The 25,962-nt window shown below is 40.2% G+C and overlaps 3 protein-coding genes and 1 pseudogene across 4 annotated transcripts in view; all 4 read left to right on the top strand.

Annotated features, from left to right (window-relative positions):
* The first annotated feature begins 261 nt into the window (after positions 1-261).
* Positions 262-2,751, top strand: LOC125484516 (protocadherin-10-like). Its single transcript, XM_048603505.1, has one exon. The coding sequence runs from the start codon at positions 262-264 to the stop codon at positions 2,749-2,751; it is 2,490 nt and encodes an 829-aa protein (XP_048459462.1).
* Positions 2,752-5,756: 3,005 nt separating this feature from the next.
* LOC109915075 (protocadherin beta-15-like) overlaps positions 5,757-25,962 on the top strand; it is a 129,047-nt gene continuing 108,841 nt past the window's right edge. For both annotated transcript variants that reach the window (XM_048603434.1, XM_048603438.1), the window contains exon 1: positions 5,757-8,419. In XM_048603434.1, coding sequence (XP_048459391.1) covers positions 5,951-8,419 — 2,469 coding nt within the window. In that variant the 5' untranslated portion in view covers positions 5,757-5,950. The remainder of the gene's footprint in view (positions 8,420-25,962) is intronic.
* Positions 9,600-15,461, top strand: LOC125484567 (annotated as a pseudogene).
* LOC125484568 (protocadherin-10-like) lies at positions 19,858-22,338 on the top strand. The gene has a single exon (XM_048603907.1). The coding sequence runs from the start codon at positions 19,858-19,860 to the stop codon at positions 22,336-22,338; it is 2,481 nt and encodes an 826-aa protein (XP_048459864.1).

The following is a 25,962-nucleotide window of genomic DNA, read 5'->3' on the forward strand; positions in this document are numbered from 1 at the left end:
TCAAATGCGACTGGGGATCCGCACTGCCCCCTTCACTACCCAGACACCATCACGTCCGACCAGACGCAGTGTAAAATTGGAGCAACTCGGGTGTACTTTTAGACAAGGTTAGAAGATTTAATTCAAATAATTCGAGAGATTCGGGAAACATCCAGGTATCTGCACTTGGTAGATGTTCCAACCTTAAAATATAAATCTGTAATGAGGATATTTCATTGTGCGAGCACGTTCTGAAACAAAGGGGAATGTAGGAAGCTGGAAATGAGATATAACATTTATTCGCTGCTAAAATGCCAATTATTGTACTGTGCATTTTCCTCGTGGAATCTGGTGCTTGGGCAGATTCGTTACTCGATTCCTGAAGAATTGCAGCTGGGCGCCTTTGTTGGAAATATTGCAGAGGATTTAGGCTTAGATGTAAAGCAGCTCTCCACTCGCAGCTTTCGGCTTGTATCCGGTCCGAGGAAACAATATGTGGAGATCAATTTGGACACTGGTATTTTATTCGTGAAGGATAAAATTGACAGAGAAGAGATTTGCGGCCGGAGCCTGAGCTGTGTTTTATCCTTGGGCGGTTTGCTTGAAAACCCCTTAAAGCTCTACAAGGTTACAGTGGAGATTCTCGATGTAAATGACAATGATCCCACTTTCCCAAAGAGACAATTCCACCTACAAATATCTGAGCGTTCTAAAGCAGGAATGCGTTTTCCCCTCGAGTCGGCTCACGATTTGGACATTGGAAACAACTCCGTACAAAAATACGAGCTCCTTCCGAACGACTATTTTGTTCTCGACGTTCGGACTGGCGAAGGAAAAATGCCAGTGTTGGTTCTGAAGAGTTCCTTGGATAGAGAAACGGAATCCAGCCACAGCTTAACGTTGATAGCCAAGGACGGCGGGATTCCTGTGAGATCGGGCACAGTTGAGATCATAATCATTGTAAAGGATACAAATGACAACGCTCCTGTCTTCTTTCAGAAGGATTATCGAGTCAGTCTATTGGAAACTGCGCCAACAGGGACGCAAGTAATCATACTAAATGCTACCGACTCGGACGACGGTCTAAATGGAGAGATTAGGTACTCGCTTGGTAGCCACACTTCAGCTACTGCTCGGGAAAAGTTTGGCGTAGATGCCAAGACTGGTAAAATACACGTGAAAGGGAGGTTGGACTATGAAGAAAGCAATACCTTCGAGCTTATCATACAAGCCATTGACGGGGGATCAGATCCAATGTCAGGGCATTGTGTAGTATCGGTGAATATTATTGATGTGAATGATAACCCTCCTGACGTGACGTTGACATCTTTATCACGCACAATTTCAGAAGCTGCTCCAGTTGGGTCTGTGGTCGCTCTTTTCAGCGCAGCGGATAAAGATTCGGGGAGAAACGGACTGGTACAATGTCAAATTTCAAATAAATTACCCTTTAGACTAGATTCTTCTTTGGAAAATTTTTATGGAATACTTGTTCATCAGGCACTGGACCGGGAAAACGTCTCCAGCTACGATATTACAATAACATGCACGGATGCGGGAAATCCCTTCCTTACATCGGAAAAAACCGTTCGAGTAGACGTTTCGGATATAAATGATAATGCCCCACGGTTCACGCAGTCTTTATATACCGCACATGTCAAGGAGAACAATGTTATTGGCGCTTCTATTTTTTCCATTACAGCCTTTGATCCAGACATTGGACTGAACGCTCAACTGACATACTCTATCCTAGAGACTCAAGTTATGAACTCTTCGGTATCCACTTACTTCTCTGTTAACTCGGAAACTGGTGTCATATTCGCGCAGAGATCTTTCGACTACGAGAAATCGAAAAACTTTCGGATCCAAGCTCAGGTCATGGACCGTGGGACGCCGCCACTCGCAAGTAATGTTTCTGTAAATATTATTGTCCTTGATGAGAATGACAACATTCCGGTCATTGTGCAACCATTAGCCCAATTTGGATCAGCAGCAGTCGAGACAATATCCAGGTTTGCAGAACCAGGCTACTTGGTTGCCAAGGTATCGGCCACGGACGCTGATGCCGGTCAAAACGCACGAGTCTCTTATGCCATTTTTCAGGCTACCCTTCATAACCTTTTCACAATTTCACCAGACACTGGCGAGATTTGGACAATACGTCGTATCACGAATAATGATGCCTCTGAACAAAGGTTGGTGATAATTGCGAAAGATAATGGAAACCCATCACTTTCTGCCACAGTGACCATCATTTTATCTGTGCATGGTGGCGATACTGCAACATTCTCCGGCGTCAGTGGTTCGTTTGGAGGTCCTACGTTCACTCCTGATCTGGGCCTTTCCTTGGTCATCGTATTAGGAGGAATTTCTATCATATTTCTCGTGATCTTAGTTATTCTCGCTGCCATGGTTCATAGAAGCAGAAACATTATAAGTAGTCAGCACTGTTCCCTGAGACTCTGTTGTTGCGCTGAGACAAGGCATTCTCTGAATAGAATCCAAAAAGCCAGCAGAAACCTTCAGATCCCTTCGAACTACGTCGAGGTGTTCGGGGGTGACCCACTTTCTCAGAGGTTCCGCTATGAGTCATGTTCAACATTGCAGTCAACAAAGGGACATGTCATAAATCCCAACATATGCAGATCAAACACAGACAGAAACTGTGCCCAAAATGAGTTTGTCAGGAAAGAAAACGCAAGAATGATTAATTCTGAAAATTGCAGCAACACGTTAAAGAATAAGGTGAGGACCCTTCTTAATGGAGAATAAGAACCTCGCGGCTTTGATTTGGCTGTGTGGCAATATGGGAAATTATTATGTATCTTGAAATTCTTCAAATAGAAGTAATAACCTAACGCATTATTCACATGTTTTCTGCATTATTTCCTGTTCTTGTTGAAAGTAATCTCTGGTGGTATCATATCTTGTAATATCTGTATACTTTTCTCTGCAACAGGATTGCAGTCTTACATTGTATAGCTGATTAAAATAGTGTTCTGGTAGCCTTGGCTACCTGTCAGGACTTTCAAAACCTATTGGAGTTCCTTTGAATTTATGGAAACGGTCGACTTTTCACACAATGAATAATGGAGTGTAACCACCTATGATTAACTATTTGCAGACACGAAGTCATGCAGCTGCAGAACACGTTCTTCGACAATGGAGTAGCAATTGCACACATGTCCAGAAAACAATTTGGCTAGTTATCAGTTGTTGCGGTGTCAGCTGTTTATATCAGCATTTTCCTGACTGTCCGGTTATTCTAAATTGATATAAGTTCATGCAAGCTTTGGAAATAGTGAACTTAGGTCAACTTAGCTTTCTTTTTTCAGATTTATTCCCATTGAACTGTTTTAGTGTCCACATTGTATGGATACTGTATATGTTCGAACTTAATTCTAAATCCTATAGAAAAATGGCCTGTTCACGTGATTTACTCGTTGAACAAACCTCCTTAGTTCGATTATTCTGGTGATGAGCCTCGGGTCAATAAGAATATTTTGTAACTCCAGTCATTAGATCGCATTGTGCTCCAAAAGAAAGAATATATCTCCTATTTTATCAGGCATTAAACAGCAGAAAGGAAATGGAAATTTCATACAGTTATCCTCAATAGAAGCCAATCTCCTGTATTGGAGCAGAAAAGGTAATGTTGGAATGCAATACATGAAGCATATTTTTGGACCTTGAAATTTGATTTCCATATCCTAATACTACAATCCAACTTTGCATAACTAAAATTAAGCTATTGATGAGTAGAGGAATTTGCAGGTTTCATTTAATCCTGCATTTTCCCCCGAGATTCTATTACCACTGCAGCTGGGAACATGTATTAATGAGTCTCCATGTTCAAAAACAAAGCAAGGGACTACAATGGTAACGAATTCCAGTTCATGTACCATCCAAAACATTCCACCATTCAGTAAATTGCAGAAATAATACACCTAGTGCACAAAAATGCTAATATAGCATGAGCAATGGCAGACTGCACCACGAAATACAATAGAATTGTCATAATTGTCTATGTGACCGAAAGTAAATAGATATCTTTAATTAGATTTACAATGGGCATTTGATAACATTGCAGAAGTGAAATTGGCTCTGGATTTTAAGACTTAGGAAATTGTTTGTGGATAATCTAGAGGAAATGTCAAGTACTTTGGAACCATAGGACTTTGATGGTATTCCCACTGCACAAGACATTCTGATCAACTAGGGAACTAGTGATCTAAGAGTGCCTGATTTAACTTAACTGCAACCACAATGGACATTGCACAAGCTTGGAAATCATCACCTTATTGTGAAAACCTGTCCAAACTCTTAAGCTCTTTTCGGGAAATGGACAGTACTTGCAGTTGTGACTTATTTGCTCATAATTCCTAACAAAGTACTTTCGTTTCATTGTTTAGAATGTGTAAAACTTCTGATTCCTTTCACATTAAACAGAGACTAGGGAACTTAGTGGGTCGTACGACGGATCCCAGCATTTCACAATTATTCTCAATCATATGCGCAAATAATAGGCTTGTAATTACTTTTCCCAGTGATGCAGATGTGTGTCAGTAAAGAGTGAGATGAAAGAAAAACAGTTATTTTCGATGTGATACTTGACAATTTAAAAACTCCTTGAAGTTCTGAAAAGATATTTAATCTGGATAAGAATACTTGACTATGGGTATTGTCAGTTATAAAATGTATAAAATAAGTGGGAAAGATAATAAATCAAATGGAGGAAATATTTATTCAATTCTAAAGATGTCAGAATATAGCAAACTCAAAACATAGGTGTAAATGGAAGAGAAGAGTTTCAACAAATGGCAAGTTGATATATGACATTATGCAAACTATTTCATGCCCATTGCTGACCCATTGCTTTTATTTCTGATTAATCTATCGTTTCTGCCTTGGAATTTGTAAGGTAGCTCTGATTATTTTAGGCCTTTGTAATTAATCGTTTTGCATAACTGTAGGAGCAACAAATTTAGTCTACTCTATAACCAATGGAAAAGAGGTTCACGCATGTGTATCCTTAAAACATTAAGTCCATTTGTTGATTTTGAAAATGGCAGACTATTTATCTTGGACAAAAGTGAAAGATAGGGGGACTGAGGGCTGGTTGTGTGCTTACCTTCAATATTCATGCAATGTTCGCAATTGGTTAATTTTTTGAAGATTAATCGGTTTGTGGAGCAGAGAAACGAATTGCAGGTTAACCTATAATCTAACAAGATTGTTAGCTGGATGTCTGGAAGAGAAATTGAGAATTATGGAAATTTCAATGTTTTAATTTCCATTACTTGATTGCCTAGCAGAACGGTACAAAATTAGTTTTGCTTTGATGAGCATGAACTAGTTGGTAAGGGAAGTCAGAACCCACCTATTGTATATAGATTATGACTTGTCCGCTATTATTGGCGCAAAGAATGATCTTAACTACTTTTGCCCTTATCTGTCAAATATTCAACAATCTTGACACAACTTATTCCTGAGAATTCTGTTCCAACGCTTCTTGCAGCGCAGAGTGCAATCCAGTGTAGAATATAAAATCATTGTGCAATTTTGAGTTGTGCAATAATAAATCAAAGTCTTTGCGCTCATTTTAGACATTGCAGCTTTAAGAAATGAATGGCGTTTGGTTGGTCGAATTTCAATGAGCTGGCATTCACCAATCAGAACCTAAGTTGGGAATGGAGATCTGGACAGCCCCCTTCACTACCCAGACAACTTCACGTCCGATCAGACGCAGAACAAAATTGAATAGCGAACAGCTCGGCAGGAATCGTTCACGAATCCACTGATAATTTTGGACAAAAAAATAAGGATTTAGATAAAATTATCCGAGTGACTTGAGAAACATTCAGGTATTTGCTGCATTGCAGTTGATTCGAATTTGAATCAGACTGATAATTCATGAATATTTTCATGGTGCGGACATATTGTGAAACAACGGGAATGTTTTACAGTGGAAATGAGATGTAAAATATTTTGGTTTCTAACATGTCAGTTGTTCTACTGTGTATTCTCCTCGCGGAATCTAGTGTTTGGGCAAATTCGTTACTCGATTCCAGAAGGACTGCAACTCGGCGCCTTTGTTGGGAATATCGCTGAGGATTTGGGTTTAGATATAAAGCAACTCTCGGCTCGTAATTTTCGAATTTTGCCCGGTCCTAGGAAACAATATGTGGACATAGGCATGGACACTGGCATATTATTTGTGAAAGAAAAAATTGACAGGGAAGAGATTTGTGGGCCAGGTTTGAGTTGCGTTTTATCCATGAGCGGTTTACTTCAAAACCCCTTAAAGCTGTACCCGATTGAAGTGGAGATTCTCGATGTAAATGACAACACTCCCAGTTTCCCAAAGAGACAATTCCACCTTGAAATTTCAGAGCTTTCTTCGACGGGAACGCGCTTTCCACTCGAGTCAGCGCATGATGCGGACGTTGGAACCAACTCTGTACAATCCTACGACCTTCTTTCTAACAATCATTTTGTTCTCGATGTGCAGCTGCGCGATGAAGTAGAAAAATTACCAGTGCTGGTGCTGCAGAGTTCTTTGGATAGAGAAAAAGAGTCTACCCACAGTTTAATACTGATAGCCAAGGACGGTGGTGTCCCTGTCAGATCGGGCACGGTTCAGGTTATAATCATTGTAAAGGATGCAAATGACAACGTCCCTGCCTGCTCACAGTCAGTTTATCGAGTCAGTATATTAGAAAATACAACCACGGGAACGCAGGTAATCGCGTTAAATGCTACTGACCCGGACGATGGCCACAATGGAGAGATAACTTACTCGATCAGTAGCCGCAGTACCTTTGGAGCTCGGGATTTGTTTAGTGTGGATTCAAAAACTGGTGAAATCAGAGTGAAAGGAAAATTGGACTATGAAGAAAACAAAGCATTTGGTATCAATGTTCAAGTAACAGATGGGGCTTCTGACGCTATGTCGGGGCACTGTGAAGTGTTGGTGAACATTCTCGATGTGAATGATAACCCACCTGACATGACGTTGACGTCTTTGTCTGGCGCAATTTCAGAAGATGCTCCTGTTGGGACCGTAGTCGCTCTGTTCAGCGCTGCAGACAAAGATTCAGGGAGAAACGGGCAAGTACAATGCCACGTTTCAAACAAATTACCCTTTAGAATAGATTCTTCTTTGAAGAATTATTATGGATTGCTCGTACAACATCCACTGGATCGTGAAAACTGTTCCAACTATGACGTTACAATAACATGCACGGATGCAGGACATCCACCTCTCACGTCGAGGAAAATCATCCGGGTAGAGATTTCCGACATAAATGACAACCCGCCGAGGTTTTCGCAGCATTTGTACACCGCAAATGTCAAGGAGAACAATGCTATTGGCGCGTCTATTTTTTCCATCACAGCCTTTGACCCAGATGTGGGACTGAACACGCAACTGAAATACTCTATCCTGGAGACTCGGGTTCTGAACGCCTCGGTAGCCACTTACATTTCTATTAACTCGGAGACTGGCGTCATATACGCGCAGAGATCTTTTGATTACGAGAAATTGAAAAACTTTCAGGTTCAAGCTCAGGTCATGGACTCTGGGACACCACCACTCGCAAGTAATGTTTCCGTGAATATTATTATCCTTGATCAGAATGACAATGCTCCAGTCATTGTGCAACCATTAGCCGAGTTTGGATCAGCAGCAGTCGAGACAATATCCAGGTTTGCAGAACCAGGCTACTTGGTTGCCAAGGTATCGGCCACGGACGCTGACGCCAGTCAGAACGCTCGACTCTCTTATACCATTTTTCAGGCTACCCAGCATGGCCTTTTTACGATTTCACCAGACACTGGGGAGATTTGGACTATCCGTCCTATCGTTAATAAAGATGCCTCTAAGCAAAGGTTGGTGATTGTTGTAAAAGATAATGGAATACCATCGCTTTCTGCCACTGTAACCATCAACTTATCTGTGATTGGTGGTGACACTGATACATTCTCCAGTGTCAGTGGTTCGCCTGAAGTACCCAGTTTCCATCAAGATCTGAGCCTTTCCTTAGTCATCGCGTTAGCAGTAATTTCTATCATTTTTCTTGCGATTTTAATAATCCTTGCTGTGAAGGTTCATAAAAGCAGAAATGCTTTAGGTGGTCAACACTGTTCCCTGGGGTTGTGTTGTTGCCTTGAAAGCAGACATTCTCTGAATGGAATTCAAACGGCCAGTAGAAACCTCCAAATACCCCCGAACTATGTTGAGGTATTCGGAGGTGACCCACTTTCTCAGCGCTTCCGCTATGATTCATGCTCAACATTACAGTCAACAAAGAGGGAATTCAGAACACCCAACACATGCAGGAGATCTCCAGACAAACACTTGATCGGGAATTATTCTATCAGGAAAGAAAGTACAACAATCACTAAGTTTGAAAATTACAGCAACTCTGTAAACAACGAGGTGAGGGAAATTTTATATTAAAAAAAGTAGATTATGATTAGCACAGAGTTGATCTGTGTACATATTTACTTGGGGTAGACTGACCGCATCATAATTAATTGGATGAAAACAGTGGCTTAAATGAATCACACATTGTTCTCTGGTTTCTGTATCCTTTCTTTGTTATGGCATCTTGCATGATATATTTTAATTCCCTTGGATTCCTTGTTATTAACCATATTTACCATTCGATGTTAAAACATGTCGAGGAATCTCATGCTCCCCTTGACAATTTCCAAAACTACCAGAGTTTACTTACATGTTTGGGAATTTTTCACAGTCCCTAGTCCACTTCAAACATTTAATTGCTGTGTCTTGCTAAGAATCTAGGTTTCCACAAATTACCAGAAGCAGTTTTGCGAACTTGTTCATTTTGATCAGGAGAATAGAACTGGAATATATTAGTTAAATGGAAAAATATTGTACATCCAGAAGTACAGAAAGATCTTGGTGTCTTTGTGTGACGACCCATTAGAAAAGTTACCTTCCTGGATCCCTATTACTCCTAGGATTGTCAAAAAAGTTAAAGATTTAATCAAATTGCTCTAAGTTCTCAATATACCCGTCTGCTGGACCCAAGTTATCAGAAAACTCTGAGATCAGGTTCCTGTACTTAACAAGGTATCATATTTACTACAAATAAATTAATTCAAATATCAGCCAAATGAAATATGAATTATTATCAACCTACAACTCTGCTAACTTAAAAACTCCAACTTGGTTTGAAAAATTGGCACCCAGATGCAGACAGACGCAGGAAAACAATCAAACGCGCATCTTGTGGATGGGAAAAAATGTAGCAGGGGAATCCAATTCAATAGCACCAGTCCTCTAGATTCGATTATATTTTCATTTGCTCCCTCGAATTCCTTCTGATCTCTGATCTTATTTCTGGTCCTTTCAGTTATTTCCTGCAGATACAAGATAATTGATACACTGCTGTTAAGTCTGTTGGTCACTGGTTAGAGGCAGAGCGTTACAACAAACGTGGAAAATAGTGGCTAGTTATTTTTCAATGTTTTCTTGCTTCACTGAATAGAGAGAAAGAGAGAGAGAATCACCAATTTTTGTTGTCTGGAGTTTTCTGCCTCTGTATTATTCACGCAGAGACTGTCCACGAGCCAGTCAAAGAGTTGTCGCTATGCTGATGGTTTGGTATAAATTGAAAGTAACAATCAATAAGACGTCTCTGAAGCAAAACCTGCACTGGAGATACACCCATAGTGCTGAGACTCAAACATTTTCCCCTCGAGTGGGGAACAGTGTCAATACAACTCACACTGACTTTCATCAACTTGCTTTTAAAAGTGCAACTTTTCCTCCTATAGTCCTTGGTTTACAATAGTATCCTATTCTCATTTTTGACCAAACCCAAATTTAAGAAAACAAGAAGAGTAACAGTTTTCACTTGAATATAAAACATAAAGTGATTCAAGTGATTTGGAAGGAAAACTGAGGGCTATAATTTACTCAAAGTGAATGGAACATCAAAGTGATGGCGTTTTGCTGTATTTGTACCGGTCGTTAATGAAGCATGCAATTATTCTACATTCTTCCTTGTTGCTTGTCGAAAAGGGAAATAAATGCGTTTGGAGCAGCTCATAGAATGTTCATTGAACTGATACCAGGAATGATGGCAGCTGGAGGAGTGAGGCAGGGATGGGGGGAGGGAAGAGATTATTTCATGATGAAAACTTGCACAGGTTGGACATTTATTGATTGAATCCAAGAAAAAAAAAAATAGATGCAACCTCATTGATACATGCAAGATTCTGAGGGGCCGAGATAGTGTGGATGTTGAATGGATGTGTCCTCTTATAGGTGAGACAAGAACTGCGGACACAGTTTAAAATTAGTGAGTCACTCCTTTAAGACAAGGATGACGACAAATTTGTATTATTGGGGTATGTTGGAATGAGGGGTTTATACCACAATAAGATCAGCCAATAAGATCTTGTGGAATAGCAAAGTACATTCACGAGGTTGAGTGGTCTACACCTGCTCCCAATTCTCATGTTCCAATGATGAGCACAAAAAATAAGAAAAATATGAGTTAAATACATCAAAAACAGATAGTATCGAGCAAGATGAAAGAATTAGTTATGTAGCAAATTAATAATGAAAAAGTATACAGAAGCTAATGAGTTAAAACTCAAAACTCAAAGACTTTAAAAGGTATTATATTCTATTAACCAAATTCGTTCTGTGCGAGATAAGATGTATGAAATGCCCTGCTGAAAAAAAAAGACATGGTAATTTTAAACCTTCGTCATTAGATGTTTTCAAAGAGCCGAAGGAACTAGATATCAGATAAAAACCGAAAGAACTGCGGATGCTGTAAATCAGGAACAAAAACAAAGTTGCTGGAAACGTTCAGCAGGTCTGGCAGCATCTGTGAAGGAAAAAATTGAGTAAACGTTTCGGGTCCGGTGAAACCTGCCTCAGAACTGATGGTGTCTGGGGAAACGTCAGTTTATATGCAGAAAATAGGGAGGTGGGTGGGGTTGGGAATAAACGATAGGATAGATCCCAAGGAGAGAAAAAGACAGTTGGACAGACAAAGGAGTTACTAACAATTAGACTGGGACGGTGAATAGTTGTTGATGGGGATTGTTAGTGACTAACAACAGGGGGTGTGTAATGGCAGGCTATGTGGTAACAAGGCCTAGTGTGTGGGGTAAGGGGCTGGGACATGGGAGTGTTTAGGCCCTAAAATTGTTGAACTCAATATTGAGTCCAGAGGGCTGTAGGGTCCCCAAGTGGAAAATGAGATGTTGTTCCTCCAGCTTGCATTGGGCTTCACTAGAACGCTGCAGCAAGCCAGAGACAGCGATGTCAGCCAGGGAGCAGGGTGGTGCGTTAGAGTGGCAGGCACGGGTAGTTCAGGGTCTTCTTTGCAAGCAGAACGGTGATGTTCTGCAAAGTGGTCGCCAACTCAGTGTTTCGTTTCCCCGATGTAGAGGAGACCACATTGTGAGCAGCGAATGCGTTAGACTAGATTCTGGGAAGTGCAGGTGAAGTGTTGCTTCACCTGGAAGGTATGTTTGGGCCTTTGGATACTGGGGAGGGAGGAGTTATATGGGCAGGTGTTGCACCATTGCCGGTTACAGGAGAAGATGCCATGGGGCTGGTGGGGAGGTGTTGGGGGTGAAGGAATGTGGACCAGGGGTGTCCCGGATGAATGGTCCAAGTGGAAGGCAGACAAGGGAGAGGAGGGGAATATGTGTCTGGTGGTGGCATCTCGCTGGTGGTGGTGGAAATGGCGTCTGATGATCTTCCGGATGTGGATGCTGGTGGGATGGTAGGTGAGGATAAGGGGAACCCTATCGCTGTTGCGGGAGGGAAGAGAAGGCGTGAGGGCGGAAGTGCGGAAGATGAGTCGGACCTGATTGAGGGGCCTAGAACTGGGAATCCTCGGTTGAGGAAGAAGGTGGACATTTCGAAGGCTCCCTTGTCGAAGTTGGCCTCATCTGAACATATGCGACGGAGACAGAGGAACTGAGATAATGGAATGGAGCCTTTACAGGAAGTGGGGTGTTAAGATATATAGTCCAGGTATCTGTGGGAGTCAGTGGGTTTGTAGTGGAAATGTTCAGAAGTTAGTCACTAACAGTCCCCATTAACAACTATTCACCCTCCCAGTCTGATCATTTGCAAATCCTTTGTCTGTCCAACTGTCTTACTCCCTCCTCGGGCTCTATCCTATCGTTTACTCCCTACCCCACCCACCTCTCTATTTTCTGCATGTAAACTGACGTTTTCCTAGCCACCATCAGTTCTGAGGAAGGGTCACCGGACCCGAAACTTTAACTCTGTTTTTTCCCTTCACAGATGCTGCCAGATCTGCTGAGCTTTTCCAGCAACTTTGTTTTTGAACTGATATCTGGTTCGTCTTGAAAAAGAGGGATGAAAATTCTGCGTATGAACTTCTTCAGAATATTGAGCACGACAGAATAAATTGAAAACAACAAATTTCGGCCGAAGTGATGAGTCTGAGATGAGTCTGGGGATCCAGAAAGCCCCCTTCCCTACCGAGATACCACCTCGTCCGATCTGACGCAGAGTAAAATTGGATAGCGAGCAGCTCGGCAGGAATTATTCGCGAATCCCGCTGAAAATTTTCGACAAATTAGAAGATTTAAATGAAAATATCTGAGCAATTATCGGCGCATATAATAAGCATTTACTACATCGCAGTTGCTCCAGTATTCAAAATACATTGATCTAACTGGAAAACAAATAGTTCATGGTGCGTACAGATTCTGAAAAGACGGGCATGTTTGACACTAGAAATGAGGCATTAAATATATAGGCTGCTGAAATGCTCCTTATGCTACTGTATATTCTTCTCGTACAATCTACTGTTTGGGACGATTCGTTACACTATTGCTGAAGAACTGCAGGTGGGCACCTTTGTTGGAAATATCGCAGATGTAGTTTTTGACGCAAAGCAGAACTCGGATCGTAGTTTTCAAATTGTACAGGACAGCAGGAAACAATATGTGGATATATTTGGACACGGGCATTTTATTTGTGAAGGGCAAAAATTGACAGAGAAATGATTTGAGGCCCAAGCTTGAACTGTATTTTATCCTTGGGCGGTTGGCTTGAAAACTCCTTAAAGCTGTTGAGGTTGGTTGGCTCGCCGAGCTGGTTTGTTGTTCCGCAGACGTTTCGTTACAGTGCTTGGTAACATCCTCAGTGCAGCCTCTGATGAAGCGTCGGTGTGTTCTCCCGCTTGGTTTTTAAATTCTGGGGTCCGTTGCGATGGATTGCCTCACTTCCGGGTTTCCTCAGTAGTGGAATGTATAGGGGGTCGAGTTCAATGTGTTTATTAATAGCATGCTTCGTGGAGTGCCATGATTCCAGGAATTCTCGTGCTTGTCTCTGCCTAGCCTGTCCCAGGATCTTGATGTTGTCCCAGTCGAAGTCGTGGTTCTCCTTGTCCATGTGTTAAAAACCAGGCGGGAAAACACACCGACGCTTCATCACAACCCGAGCTACAGATCCACTCCAAAACCCTTAAAGCTCTGCAAGGTTAGAGTGGCGATTCTCGACGTAAATGACAATGCTCCCAGTTTTGAAGAGAAAGAATTTCGCCTTGAAATGTCAGAGCGCTCCAGGCTGGAAACGCGCTTTATCTTCGAGTCGGCGCATGATTCCGAAGTTGGAACTAACTCCGTCCAAACCTCTAGGCTACATCCCACTGACTATTTTATTCTCGATGTACAAATGCGCAGTGGTAAAGGGAAATTGCCTGTTTTTGGTGTTGCAGAATTTCTTGGATAGAGAAGCCGAACGTAACAACAGGCTAACGCTGATGGCCAAGGGTGGCGGGTTCCCGAGAGATCGAACACAGTACAGATCTCTATTAATGTAAAAGATGCAAACGACTACGCCCCTGTCATCCCCCAGTCAGTTATAGAGTCAGCCTGCTGGAGAGGACAACGACAGGAACACAGGTAATCATTTTAAACGCCACTGACTGAGAAGATGGTCCCAATAAAGAGATAACCTCGATCAGGGGTCACACTTCAGCGAAAGCTCGGGAACTGTTTGGCGTGGATTCCAAAACTGGTGAAATCAGAATGAAAGGCAAGTTAGACTATGAAGAAAACAACGCCATTGAGAGTAACATACAAGCAACAGACACAGGACCTTACACTGTATCGGCGTATTGTGATGTTCTGCTGAATATAGTTGACGTGAATGATCACCTCCCTGAGGTGAAGTTGACGTATTTGTCTCGTACAGTTTCAGAAGATGCTCCGGTTGAGACTGCAGTCGCTCTGTTCAATGCAACAGATAACGATTCGGGCAGATACAGGAAGGTACAATGTCAAATTTTAAATGAATCACCTTTTAAGTTAGATTCGTCTTTGGAGGATTATTGTGGAATACTTGTTCAAATTCCACAGGATCCGGAAAGTGTGCCCAAGTATGACGTTACTATAGCATGCACGGATGTGGTAAATTCTCCTCTTACATCCGAGAAACCCATTTGGGTAGAGATTTTCGATATAAATGACAATACACCACGGTTTACGCAGTCTTTATACACCACAAACGTCATGGACAGCAATATTATTGGCGCTTCTATATTTTGCATGACAGCCTTTGATACAGATGTGGAACTGAACGCTCGACTGAAATACTCAATCGTGGAGCCTCAAGGTCAGAACTCTTCGGTATCCAATCACGTTTCTATTAACTCGGAGACTGGTGTCATATTCGCTAGGAGATGTTTTGACTCCGATACACTGAAAAACTTTTAAATCCCATCTCGGGTCATGGACTCTGGGATATCACCACTTGCGAGTAATATTTCATTAAAAGTTATTATTCCTGATCAGAATAACAATGTTCTCGTCAATGTGCAGTCATTAGCCGAGTTTTTGGCAACAGCGGTAGAGGCAATATACAGATTTGCAGTACCAGGCTATTTGGTTGCCAAGGTATCCGCCACTGACGCTGACGCCGGTCAGAACGCTTGTGTTTCTTATTCGATTTTTCAGACCACCCGGCATAACCATTTTACTATTTCATCAGAAACTGGGGAAATTCGGACAATCCGTCGTTTTGTGAATAAAATATTTCTAAACAAAGATTATTGATTCTGGTGAAAGATAATGGAATGCCATTATTTTCTGCCTCCGTAACCATCATCTTATCTGTGGCTAGCGATGACACTGAAACATTCTTCAGTGTCAGTGGCTCGCCTGAAGATCCCCGATTCACTCTGGATCTAAGCCTTCCCTTGGTCATTGCATTCGGAACAAATTCTATGATTTTTCTTGTTGTTTTAATAATCGTCACTGTGAAGGTTCATAAAAGCAGGAATGTTTTGGACGGTCAGCACTGTTCCTCGGGAGAGTGTTGTTGCGTTAAAACAAGGCATTCTCTGAATGGAATTCAAAATACCAGTAGAAACCTCCAGATACTCCCAAACTATGTTGAAGTGTTCGGGAGAAATCCCTTTCGTCATTTATGCGTCATATTTTAACATTTCAGTCAACCAAGAGTGACTTCAAAACTCACAATGCCTTTCAGTTATCGACAGACATGAATTATGTGCAGAATGATTCTAGTGGGAAATAAAACATGAGAATTATTAATTCTGAATGTGACAGTAGCTCTGAGGAGCTTTCAAAAAGATGAAATGATTACAGATGCGATCTGCTGGTAAGGATCTATTTGGACAAAGTATGTGGGTGTTGAGAGAAACAGAATAGAAATAATAGCTTTAATGCGTTACTAACACCTCTCTACTCCCGTCTACTTCTTGCTAATAACAGTGACCTGTAATGGTATTATGTAGGATGCATTTATATTTCCTGTTTATTGGTGATTTGAGTTTACGTTTTGTTTTGGAATTCCTGTTTGCTGTTGACACTTACTGAATCCACAGATTTGATTTGAATCAGCCAGAATTTTTGATTTTGTCTCAAACTAAACATTTAATTGGATTAGCCTATGGAGAATCCTGCGCAGCCACATATCAGAGCATGAATGGAACATTTTCCTGGACACTGGAAAGCAATTATATACAGGTTCTGTAAAACAGTTTGATAGTTCCTATTTGTTACCGTCTCAGCTTTGACATTCTGAATAATTAATGTCAGCATGTCCCTAACAGTCCTATCATTGTAAATTGATTAGATAATCCTGTATGATCAGGATTTACTTAAACTGGAGAAAAACCTAAGTCAATTCAATTTTTCAAAAAAATCATTTTGTATCCTTTCTAAGTAAGCAGGGTCAAGGTTTTTGCTTCTTATGACGGAAATTTAAATAACAGAAAAGAAAACCTGGGCAGCACTTGGTGAAGAAGGCAAATTTTGGTCTTATGGCACAAAAATGCAAGTACAAGAACTGGAATTTGAACATTAGGACTAGGAGCAGGAGCAGGCAAGAAAGCCCGTCGAGCCTGCTCCAAAACTTAATGCAATTACATGGCAGGTCATATTTCGACTCCACTTTCCTCCCTATTCCCCATAATCGTTAACACATTAATAACTTAAAATCTGTGCATCTCCCCCTTCCCCCAACCCCACCCTTAAATACAATATGTCTTGCTGCAATTGTGCAGGATCTTGTAAGAACAGCCTTGGAGTACTATGTGTTGTTTTGGTCTTCCTATCTTAGGTCATGGAAGGAGTGCAACAAAACTTTAACCAGACTGATTCGTGGGATGGCAGAACTGGCCTATGAACACAGATTGGATTGGTTAAGGCTATATTCATGGATATTAGTAAAATGATGAGTAATCTCTAGAAAACCTATAAAATTCAAATAGAAGTGGACCATGTAAATGCAGGAAGGATATTCCCAATAAACTGGGCAATTCAGAACCGGGGCTTACATTTTAAAGATAAGGGGTAGGCCATTTTGGACACAACTGAGGTGACAGGTTGTCACCCAGGAACTGGTCAACCAGTGGAAGGCTTTACACGTGAAGTGGTTGAGGCTAAAGCATGAAATAATTTCAGCAAGTGAGATATACTTTTCAGGGCTAAAAGGGTCAAAAGGTATGGGGAGAAAGCTGGAACGAGATCCTAAGTCAGATATCATTCCTGACCATGTTGAATAGTGCAGCAGCCTCGAAGAATAAAATGACTTATTTCTGCTCCTATTTTTGATGATCAGGTGAAATAACAACCGTCCTTCTCCAGTCAGTTCCACAGATGACTTTCTGTTCTGAAAGTAAGCACTGGGTGTCTGAAAATAGAGAGAAAAAAAAGGGAGATAACAATTTCATTCAATTATTTTGAACAGAATCGAGCCCCTGCATTAGAGTAAACAAAAGGGATAGCGATGAAATGAAATATATCAGCATCCTATTCTGGATTTTGATTACTACTGATTACAATGGGCCCTAGAAAAATATTAGTTCCTGATAAAATTTTGATGCAACTGCATCATCTGGGAATTAATGATTTGTTTTACAGTATCTGTCTCAACCCCGTATTCTGTTATCAGGAAAATGGTCGTACGTGCGCTGATTATTTGTAAAGGCAGAACTGCTCATAAGTGAGTAATGTCACTTACAGTGCATAGAATAAAAAGCAGACTTCCTCCTGTCAGATATTTTAACTTGAATCCCTACCTTTAACAACGTTTCTGAATCTTTGGGTTTTATTGTGCTCGCGTACTTATTTTTTACAAGCAATGCAGATTTGCGTGCTCAGATAGTGAGGTGAAGAAACGTTTATTATTTTCAGTGATGTGGAGGTGCCAGTGTTGGACTGGGGTGGACAAGGTCTGAAATTAGATGGCACCCCAGGTCATCATCCAACAGGTTTATTTGAAATCACAAGCTTTTGAAGCGCTGCCCATTCATCAGTTGAGTGAGAGGAAAACACACAGGCACGGAATTTATAGTTATAAAGATCAATGGGCAGAGAGATCAAACGATCATACAAATTGTGTGAGTGGAGTGTCGACAGGCCAAATAATAGGTGTCTGCAGGTGATAAAGAATGTCAGACGGTGTGAGTAAAGTGTCAACAGCTGAATAACAAGTGAAATGATGACTGATAATTCAATTAAATGAGGCAGAGAGATAATTACGAAAAAAAAATGCTATATTATTCAGCCTTTCGACACTCCACGTACACTATGATCTTTGGATCTCTCTGCTCATTGACCTGTGTGCTTCTTTTGTACTTCACCCAAAGAAAGGGCAATGCTCAGAAAGCTTGTGATTCCAAGTAAATCTGTCAGACTATAACTTGTTGTTGTCTGATTTATGGCATTATTTTCAGTGACATTTAACAGTCTTCGAAATTGGTTGTAGGTAAGAAAAAATATTTAATTTGCAGGAAATATAAGCATATACGTGCATAATCAGTAACATACCGTAAGAGAAAAGAGAACTTCACAGGTCAAAGAATGAAACAAAAACAGAAATTGCTTGAAAAAGTCAAAGGGTATGGCAGTATCTTTGAGCGAAATCAGAGTTCAAAGAATGAATGTATTTCAGCAAACCAAAGTTGTGTGATGTAGCACTTGAAAATATGAACTAATCTAAAAGTTAATAGTTTTGACTCATGACTATTTAAAATGCTCACATAATGCAGATTTTTGTTATGACCTTTATTACCTTTCACATTAACCAAAACAAATTTCTCTGTCTTCTGAACTTGGACAAGTGGTCCTAATGATTTTAGCCCTTTGGGATTATTTCTTTCACGTGTTTGAAGGAAATAAATGCGTGATTTACTTCAGAAAAGACTGGCTCATATATGTGTGCCTGCAAAATATTAAGTGCTGTAGATAATAGTGAGAGTGTAACAATTTAACTTGGAACTGAGTGCAAGGCTTGTGGAGGGATTGATGGTTCAACATGAAACTCTCAGTATTGATGCAAGGTTGGTGATTAGACCATTTTCTTCGCAGGTTATTGTAGACTATGAAATTTACTACACATCAAATAACTGAAAAATAGTTACAAGGATAAACACAAAGTACTGTAGATGCTGGATAGCTCAAATAACAACAGGAAATACTAAACGAACTTAGCCATTCCCGCTGCATTTTCGGAAAAAAGAAAAGTTAATATTTTAAGTCTGATATGATTCTTCTTTGAAACTTGCTCTTCTGAGGAATTCATATCAATTTGAAACTTTGACTTTGTTTCACTCTCTGCTGAATTTCTACAGCACCTTACATGGTGATCTGGATGTCTAGAAGAGAAGTGAGAGTTTATGAGAACTTCATTATGGTAATCTTATTGTTTAGATCATAGAAGTGTGTAAAAGAAGGATGGCATAATCTAGTTTACTTAAGTGAGAATTACAACAAGTTAAAGACGGAAGATCATATCATAATTGTCTGAAATGGATTATATGAGGAATCATTGGCTTATGTCTTATCCTTAGATTTTGCTTTTATTTCGACTGTCACATATGCTGCAACCCGTATCTTACAATTTCTGATACAATTCAGTTCTAGCTATAAATTTGGGAACAGGGAAAGCCAGTACAGAGTTGTAAAATGCATGTTAACATAATTTTTAATTGTACAACAATAAACGTTGGTATCTGCAGTCATTCCAGACTTTTCAGCTTTAAGAAGTGAACATTATTTTGATTGGTCGAATTTCAACGTTCTGGTGTTCACCAATTAGAAGCTGAGATGTGGCTGGAGATCCGGACAGTCCCTTGTAGTACTCAGACACCACCACGTCCGATCAAACATAGAGCAAATTTGGATCGCGAACATCTCCGTCGGGTTTATTCAGGAATCTAATGGAAATTTTGAAGAAACGTAGAAGATTTAAATACGATATTTCCGAGAGATTTATGAAGCAGTCAGGTACTTGCTACATCGCAGTTTTGTTTTTGACGTTTTACATGGTGAAGGCACGTTCTGAAACAAAGGGAATCTTTACCGCTAGAAATGAGATATAAAACATACTGGTTGCTAAAATGCCAATTATTCTACTGTGCATTGAACATGTGGAATCCAGTGCTTGGGCTGATTCGTTACTCAATTCCCGAAGAACTGCAGCTGGGTTCCTTTGTTGGGGACATCGCCGAGGATTTGGATTTAGATGTAAAGCAGCTCTCAATTCGTAGTTTTCGGATTGTATCCAGGCCCAGGAAACAATACTTGGACGTAAATTTAGACACTGGAATTTTACTTGTAAAGGATAGAATTGACAGAGAAGAGATTTGTGGCCTGAGCCTGAGTTGTGTTTTATCGTTGGACGGTTTGCTTCAAAACCCCTTAAAGCTGTACCCGATTGCCGTAGAGATCGTCGATGTAAATGACAATGCTCCCATTTTCACAAAGAGACAATTCCGCATTGAAATTTCGGAGCTTTCCACACCGGGATCGCGTTTTCCCCTTGAATCCGCATACGACTCTGATATTGGAACTAACGCCGTGCAAACCTACGAGCTCCATCCGAATAATTATTTTATTCTGGATGTGCGCAGCGGCGAAGAAAAGATGCCAGTATTGGTGTTGCAGAGTTCCTTGGATAGAGAAACCGAATCCAGCCACAGTCTAACGCTGATAGCCAAGGACGGCGGGGTCCCTGTGCGATCGGGCGTGTCGCAGATCTCAATTATCGTAAAGGATGCAAACGACAACGCCCCGGTCTTTCCCGAGTCAGAATATGGAGTCAACATATTTGAGAATTTAGCCACAGGAACACAGGTAATCATATTAAATGCCGCTGACTTGGACGATGGTCCAAATGGAGAGATAATCTACTCGCTTGGTAGCCACACGTCAATCACAGCTCGGGAACTCTTTGGCATAGATTCCAAAACTGGTGAAATCAGAGTGATAGGGAAGTTGGACTATGAAGCAAACAAGGTCTTTGAGATTACCGTACAGGCAGTAGACAGGGGTTCAGAGGCAATGTCCGGGCACTGTGTAGTTTTTGTGAATATTATTGACGTGAATGATAATCCCCCTGAGGTGACTTTGACGTCTTTGTCGACTGCAGTATCGGAAGATGCGCCAATTGGGACTCTAGTCGCTCTGTTCAGAGCAACAGATAAAGATTCGGGGAGATATGGACAGGTACAATGTCAAATTTCAAATAAACTGCCATTTAAGCTAGACTCCTCTTTGGAGAATTATTATGGAATACTTGTTCAAAATCCACTGGATCGTGAAAATACCTCGTTGTATGATGTTAGTATCACATGCTCGGATGCAGGAAATCCTCCACTTATATCAGAAAAAACCGTTCGAGTCGACGTTTCGGATATAAATGACAATGCCCCACGGTTCACTCAGTCATCATATACCGCAAACGTCATGGAAAACAATGCGATTGGCGCTTCTATATTTTCCATTACAGCTTTTGATCCAGATGTTGGACTAAATGCTCTGCTGAAGTATTGTATCCTGGAGACTCAAGTTCACAACGTCCCCATAAATACATACATCTCGATTGACTCGGAAACTGGTGTCCTATTCGCTCAGCGAACTTTTGATTACGAGGAATTGAAAAACTTTCTGTTCCAAGCTCAGGTCGTGGACTCTGGATCGCCATCACTCGCAAGTAATGTTTCAGTGAAAGTTATTATCCTTGATCAGAACGACAATGTTCCAGTCATTGTGCAGCCAAAAGCCGAGTTTGGGGCAACAGCCATAGAGACAATATCCAGACTTGTAGAACCAGGTTCTTTGATTGCTAAAGTATCGGCCACTGACGCTGACGTTGGACAAAACGCTCAGCTTTCTTATTCGATTTTCCAATCATCCAATCATAACCTTTTTACTATTTCCCCAGACACTGGGGAGATTTGGACTATACGTCATATTGAGAATAAAGATGCAAATAAGCAAAGTTTGATGATTGTAGTAAAAGATAATGGAACACCATCACTTTCTGCCACAATAACAATAATCTTATCTGTGATAGGCAGTGACACTGAAACATTCTCCAGTGCCAGTGATTTGGCTGAAGAACCCGTGTTCACTCATGATTTGAGCTTTTCCTTGGTCATTGCATTAGGTGCTATTTCTATCATTTTTCTCGTGATTTTAATATTCCTCGCCGTGATGGTTCGTAAAAACAGAAATGCTTCAATTCGTCAGCAATGTTCCCTGATGGCGTGTTGTTGTCTTGAATCGAGACATTCTTTGAATGGACTTCAAAAAGCCAGCCAAGAACTCCAAATACCCCCGAACTATGTTGAAGTATTTGGTGGTGATCCACTTTCTCAAAGATTCCGCTATGAGACATGTTCAACATTGCAGTCAACAAAGAGAGACTTCACACCCTCAAGACCATCTAGGTCATCTACAGACAAGTATTATTTCCAGAATATGTCTATTAGGAAAGAAGGTACGACAAAGATTAATTCTGAAAATCAAAGCATACCATTAAATAACGAGGTGAGGCACTTGCAATAACGCAACATTATTAATGAAACTGCTTTGGATTTCTAGATATATTTCTGACAATGTTTATGTGTTGAAATGAGCAGGATAAAATGTAAGATCTTAAATGCATCATTCTACTTTTCCGCAATATTTCTAATTTCTGTTCACAGTATCGTCTGCAATGCTCTCCCGTAAGAACTATCAACTTTCCTTTACAATTTTCTGTAACTTATTATGCTGTCTGGCTAAGTTTAAATTGTGTTCTTCAAGTCCTATTTGCCTGTTGGCACTTTCTAAAATAAGGAAGTTTGCTTGAATTTAAGAGAATTGTTGTATTCTTTCCCAGACTGAACAATTACATGTAACTACAATGGAGATTTCCGTGCAGCCACATACCTGTGAAAGCACAGAACACTTTCATGGCTGGTAGACTACCAATTGCACACAGGTACTGGAAACCAGTGATTACTTGCTAGATAACGTGGTCTCAGCTGGCAGCTGCTATGAACTTACAACAGCATATTTTTGGCGTCACATGATGCTAAACTGATCAGGTAATGATGTAGATTTCAAGAATACAAACTGTAACTCATTGTGTGCCACAGGAATCAGTGCTGAGGCCACAATTATTTACTATATATATGGAAAGTGAATGTGCTATAGCCAGCTTTGCAAATGACACAAATATAAATGGGAAGGGAAGTGATGGGAGAAAACAAAGAGCCTGTGGTGATATATACACAAGTTAAGCAGCAGCGCAAAGTAATTGGCAGAGGGAATATATTATGGGAAAATATGAGATAATGCATTTTGGTAGGAACAGTAGAAGAGCTGAATATTATTTACATTTGGTAAGACAGCAGAAAGCTACAGACAAGAGGGATTTATGTGTCCTCATACATGAAGTACAAAATACTAGCATCCAAATCAACAGGAAATATCGGAGGAAAATGAAATGTTGGCCATTATTTCAAAGAGAAAGAATAAATGTAGGGAGGTTTTGCTGAAACTATACAAGGTACTGGTGAAAAACCAGCTGATATACTGTGGGCAGTTTGACTGTGCCTTATTTAGAAAAGATGTACTAGCATTTGAGGGAGTCTAGAGAACGTTCACTTAGCTAGCACCAGGTGTGGAGCAATTGTCTTAAGAGGACAGGTTGTGTAGTTTGGGCCTATATTCCATGGAAATTAGAGGAATGAGAGGCGAACCGATTGAAACCAGCAAGATATTTAAGGGACTTAACAGAGTAGATGCAGAGAGGTTGTTTACACTTATAGTAGAGTTTAAGAGAAGAGGGCATAATCTCAGTGTAAAGGTTCACACGTTTAAGACAGAGATAAGGAGGAATTTCTTTCCTCAGAAACTAGTGACTCTGTGGAATTCTTTAACTCAGCTGCCTGTCAAAGTTGGATCATTAAATATACTCAGCGCTGAGATAAATAGATTTTTGATCAATAAAAAAAATCAAGGATCATAGAGAAAAAGACTGGAAAGCAGCATTCAAGGTTATCAGATCAGCCATAATCTCATTGAATGGTGGAGCAGACTTGATTGACTGCACTGCGTCCTTATGCTCTTACATCATATGCTCTTATGGCAGTAGTAGTTGTCAAAAAGTGTTTTACATGAATTCAATATTTTGAAATTAATCATTCTTATTTTTTTAGAGAGCATTGATTGTAGGTGTCATATTCATTCAAACTTAATTTTAAATATTATCAAAAAATTAAATGATTGCACACCGACAACTGTTGAACAAAAACTTACTATTTAGGAGATTCTGACAGTAAGACTAGTTGATTTGAACATTGTACATTTCTGGTCACTAGTTTAGAATCCATTGCGCTCTCAAGGCTGTAATCTATTAAATGTAGCATCTGACCTTCAACAGAAAAAGGAGAGATAGGAACTTTATCCAATTATACTTTGCAGAACTGAGCCCCTTACAGAAGACTAAAAACAGCAGTGCTAAAACGCAATGCACCAACCTTCTCTTACGTACACGAAATTTGATTAATTCTGCAAAATTAAAATTAAGGTTGAAGTTAGATGAGGAATTTTGAGGTTACTAAATCTCCATAATATAAGTACAATGCAATACTAATTTAGTCCTGACAACATTTTTCCAGTATCTAAAATGGGCAGCACTTAGAATCAAAGTAATCACATTCAATTTAAAAAAAAACAGCTCATGTAATTTGAGTCCACTTTTCATCTAAATTATATCCAATATTAATTTAGTCCTGACACCATTTCTCAAACATCTAAATCTTAGAATAATAACAAGAAATATTCAATTTTTAAAAGCTAATATCATTTGAGTCCACTTTTCATCCAAATTGGGAAAACGTTTCTCAATCATGGAAGTGACATGCCAGAGGCACAAAAATCCTAAGGTGATATTTGCCCAGAAAGGCCATACCATTAGATTGAATAAAATTCTTCTCAGACATACCTAAGCAAGTGTAAATCAATCAATATCTTTAATGAATAATTCCAAAGGTGATTTGGTAACAGTGCAAAAGCGAGACCACTTCAAAATTTAAGATTCGTTAAAGTGATGGCAGGTGATCTTTAGAAATTCACAATTAGCTTTATTCCAAAAGACTGAGGTGATTTTCTAAACCAATTAAACAAATTCAGACTAAAATACATGGGAGCAGAATTAAGACATTTAGCCCATCAAATATGTTTCACCATTCAATGTGGTAACAGCTGACTTGATAATTCTCAGTGTCACTCTTCCTCATAATCCTTAATTCCAGAACTCACTGAAAATTGGTCTACGTCAGCCTTGAATATACTTAATGACCCAGCCTTGGCAGCTCTGTATGATAAAAAATTCCATAGATTTACTATCCTCTCAGAGAAGACATTCTTCTTCATTTCTGTCGTAAATATATGACCTCTTATCATGAGATTACGCCTTCTAGTGCTAGACTGTACCACAAGGGGAAACAACCTTTGTGCAACTACCCCACCATGTCCTCACAGAATCGTGTATTTTTCATCAAGGGCTCCGCACATTCTTCTATATTCCAACGAATGCAGGCCCAATCTATTCAACATCTCCTCATGTCTTTCTCTTCATAGTTGGTATCAGGGTAGTGAACCTTCTTTTCACAGCCTCCAATGATGATACAACAAGGTGCAGGGCTGGATGAGCACAGCAGGCCAAGCAGCATCATAGGAGCAGAGAGGCTGACGTTTCGGGCCTAGACCCTTCATCAGAAAAACCTCCAATGACGATACATCTTTCTTCAGATAAGGGGCCCAAAACTGTTCTCAACAATTCCAGCAGTGGGCTGACGAGTGCCTTGTCTAGATTTAGCGAAAATTCTCGACTTTTAAATATCATTCCCTTTGAAATAAAGGCCAATATACCATTTGTCTTTCCTATTGCATGCTAAAATTGGATGTTCACTGTTTGAAATTGATGGGCTAAGACTCCCACTGACTGTTCTGTTGCTCTCTGCAGTCATTCTCAATAGAACTGACAATCAAAGACACCCTGATACTAAATAGTTGCAAACACTACAATTACATTGCATAAAATTAGAACGAACCATTTAGTTAAAGCACCTATCTCAACCTCCTACTTTGTTGTCAAGGTAATTTCAAGTACTTCTACAGGTTATTTACATGTTCTGA

This window comes from Rhincodon typus, chromosome 12 (assembly GCF_021869965.1).
Source record: "Rhincodon typus isolate 14 chromosome 12, sRhiTyp1.1, whole genome shotgun sequence".
NCBI classification, from domain to species: Eukaryota; Metazoa; Chordata; class Chondrichthyes; order Orectolobiformes; family Rhincodontidae; genus Rhincodon; species Rhincodon typus.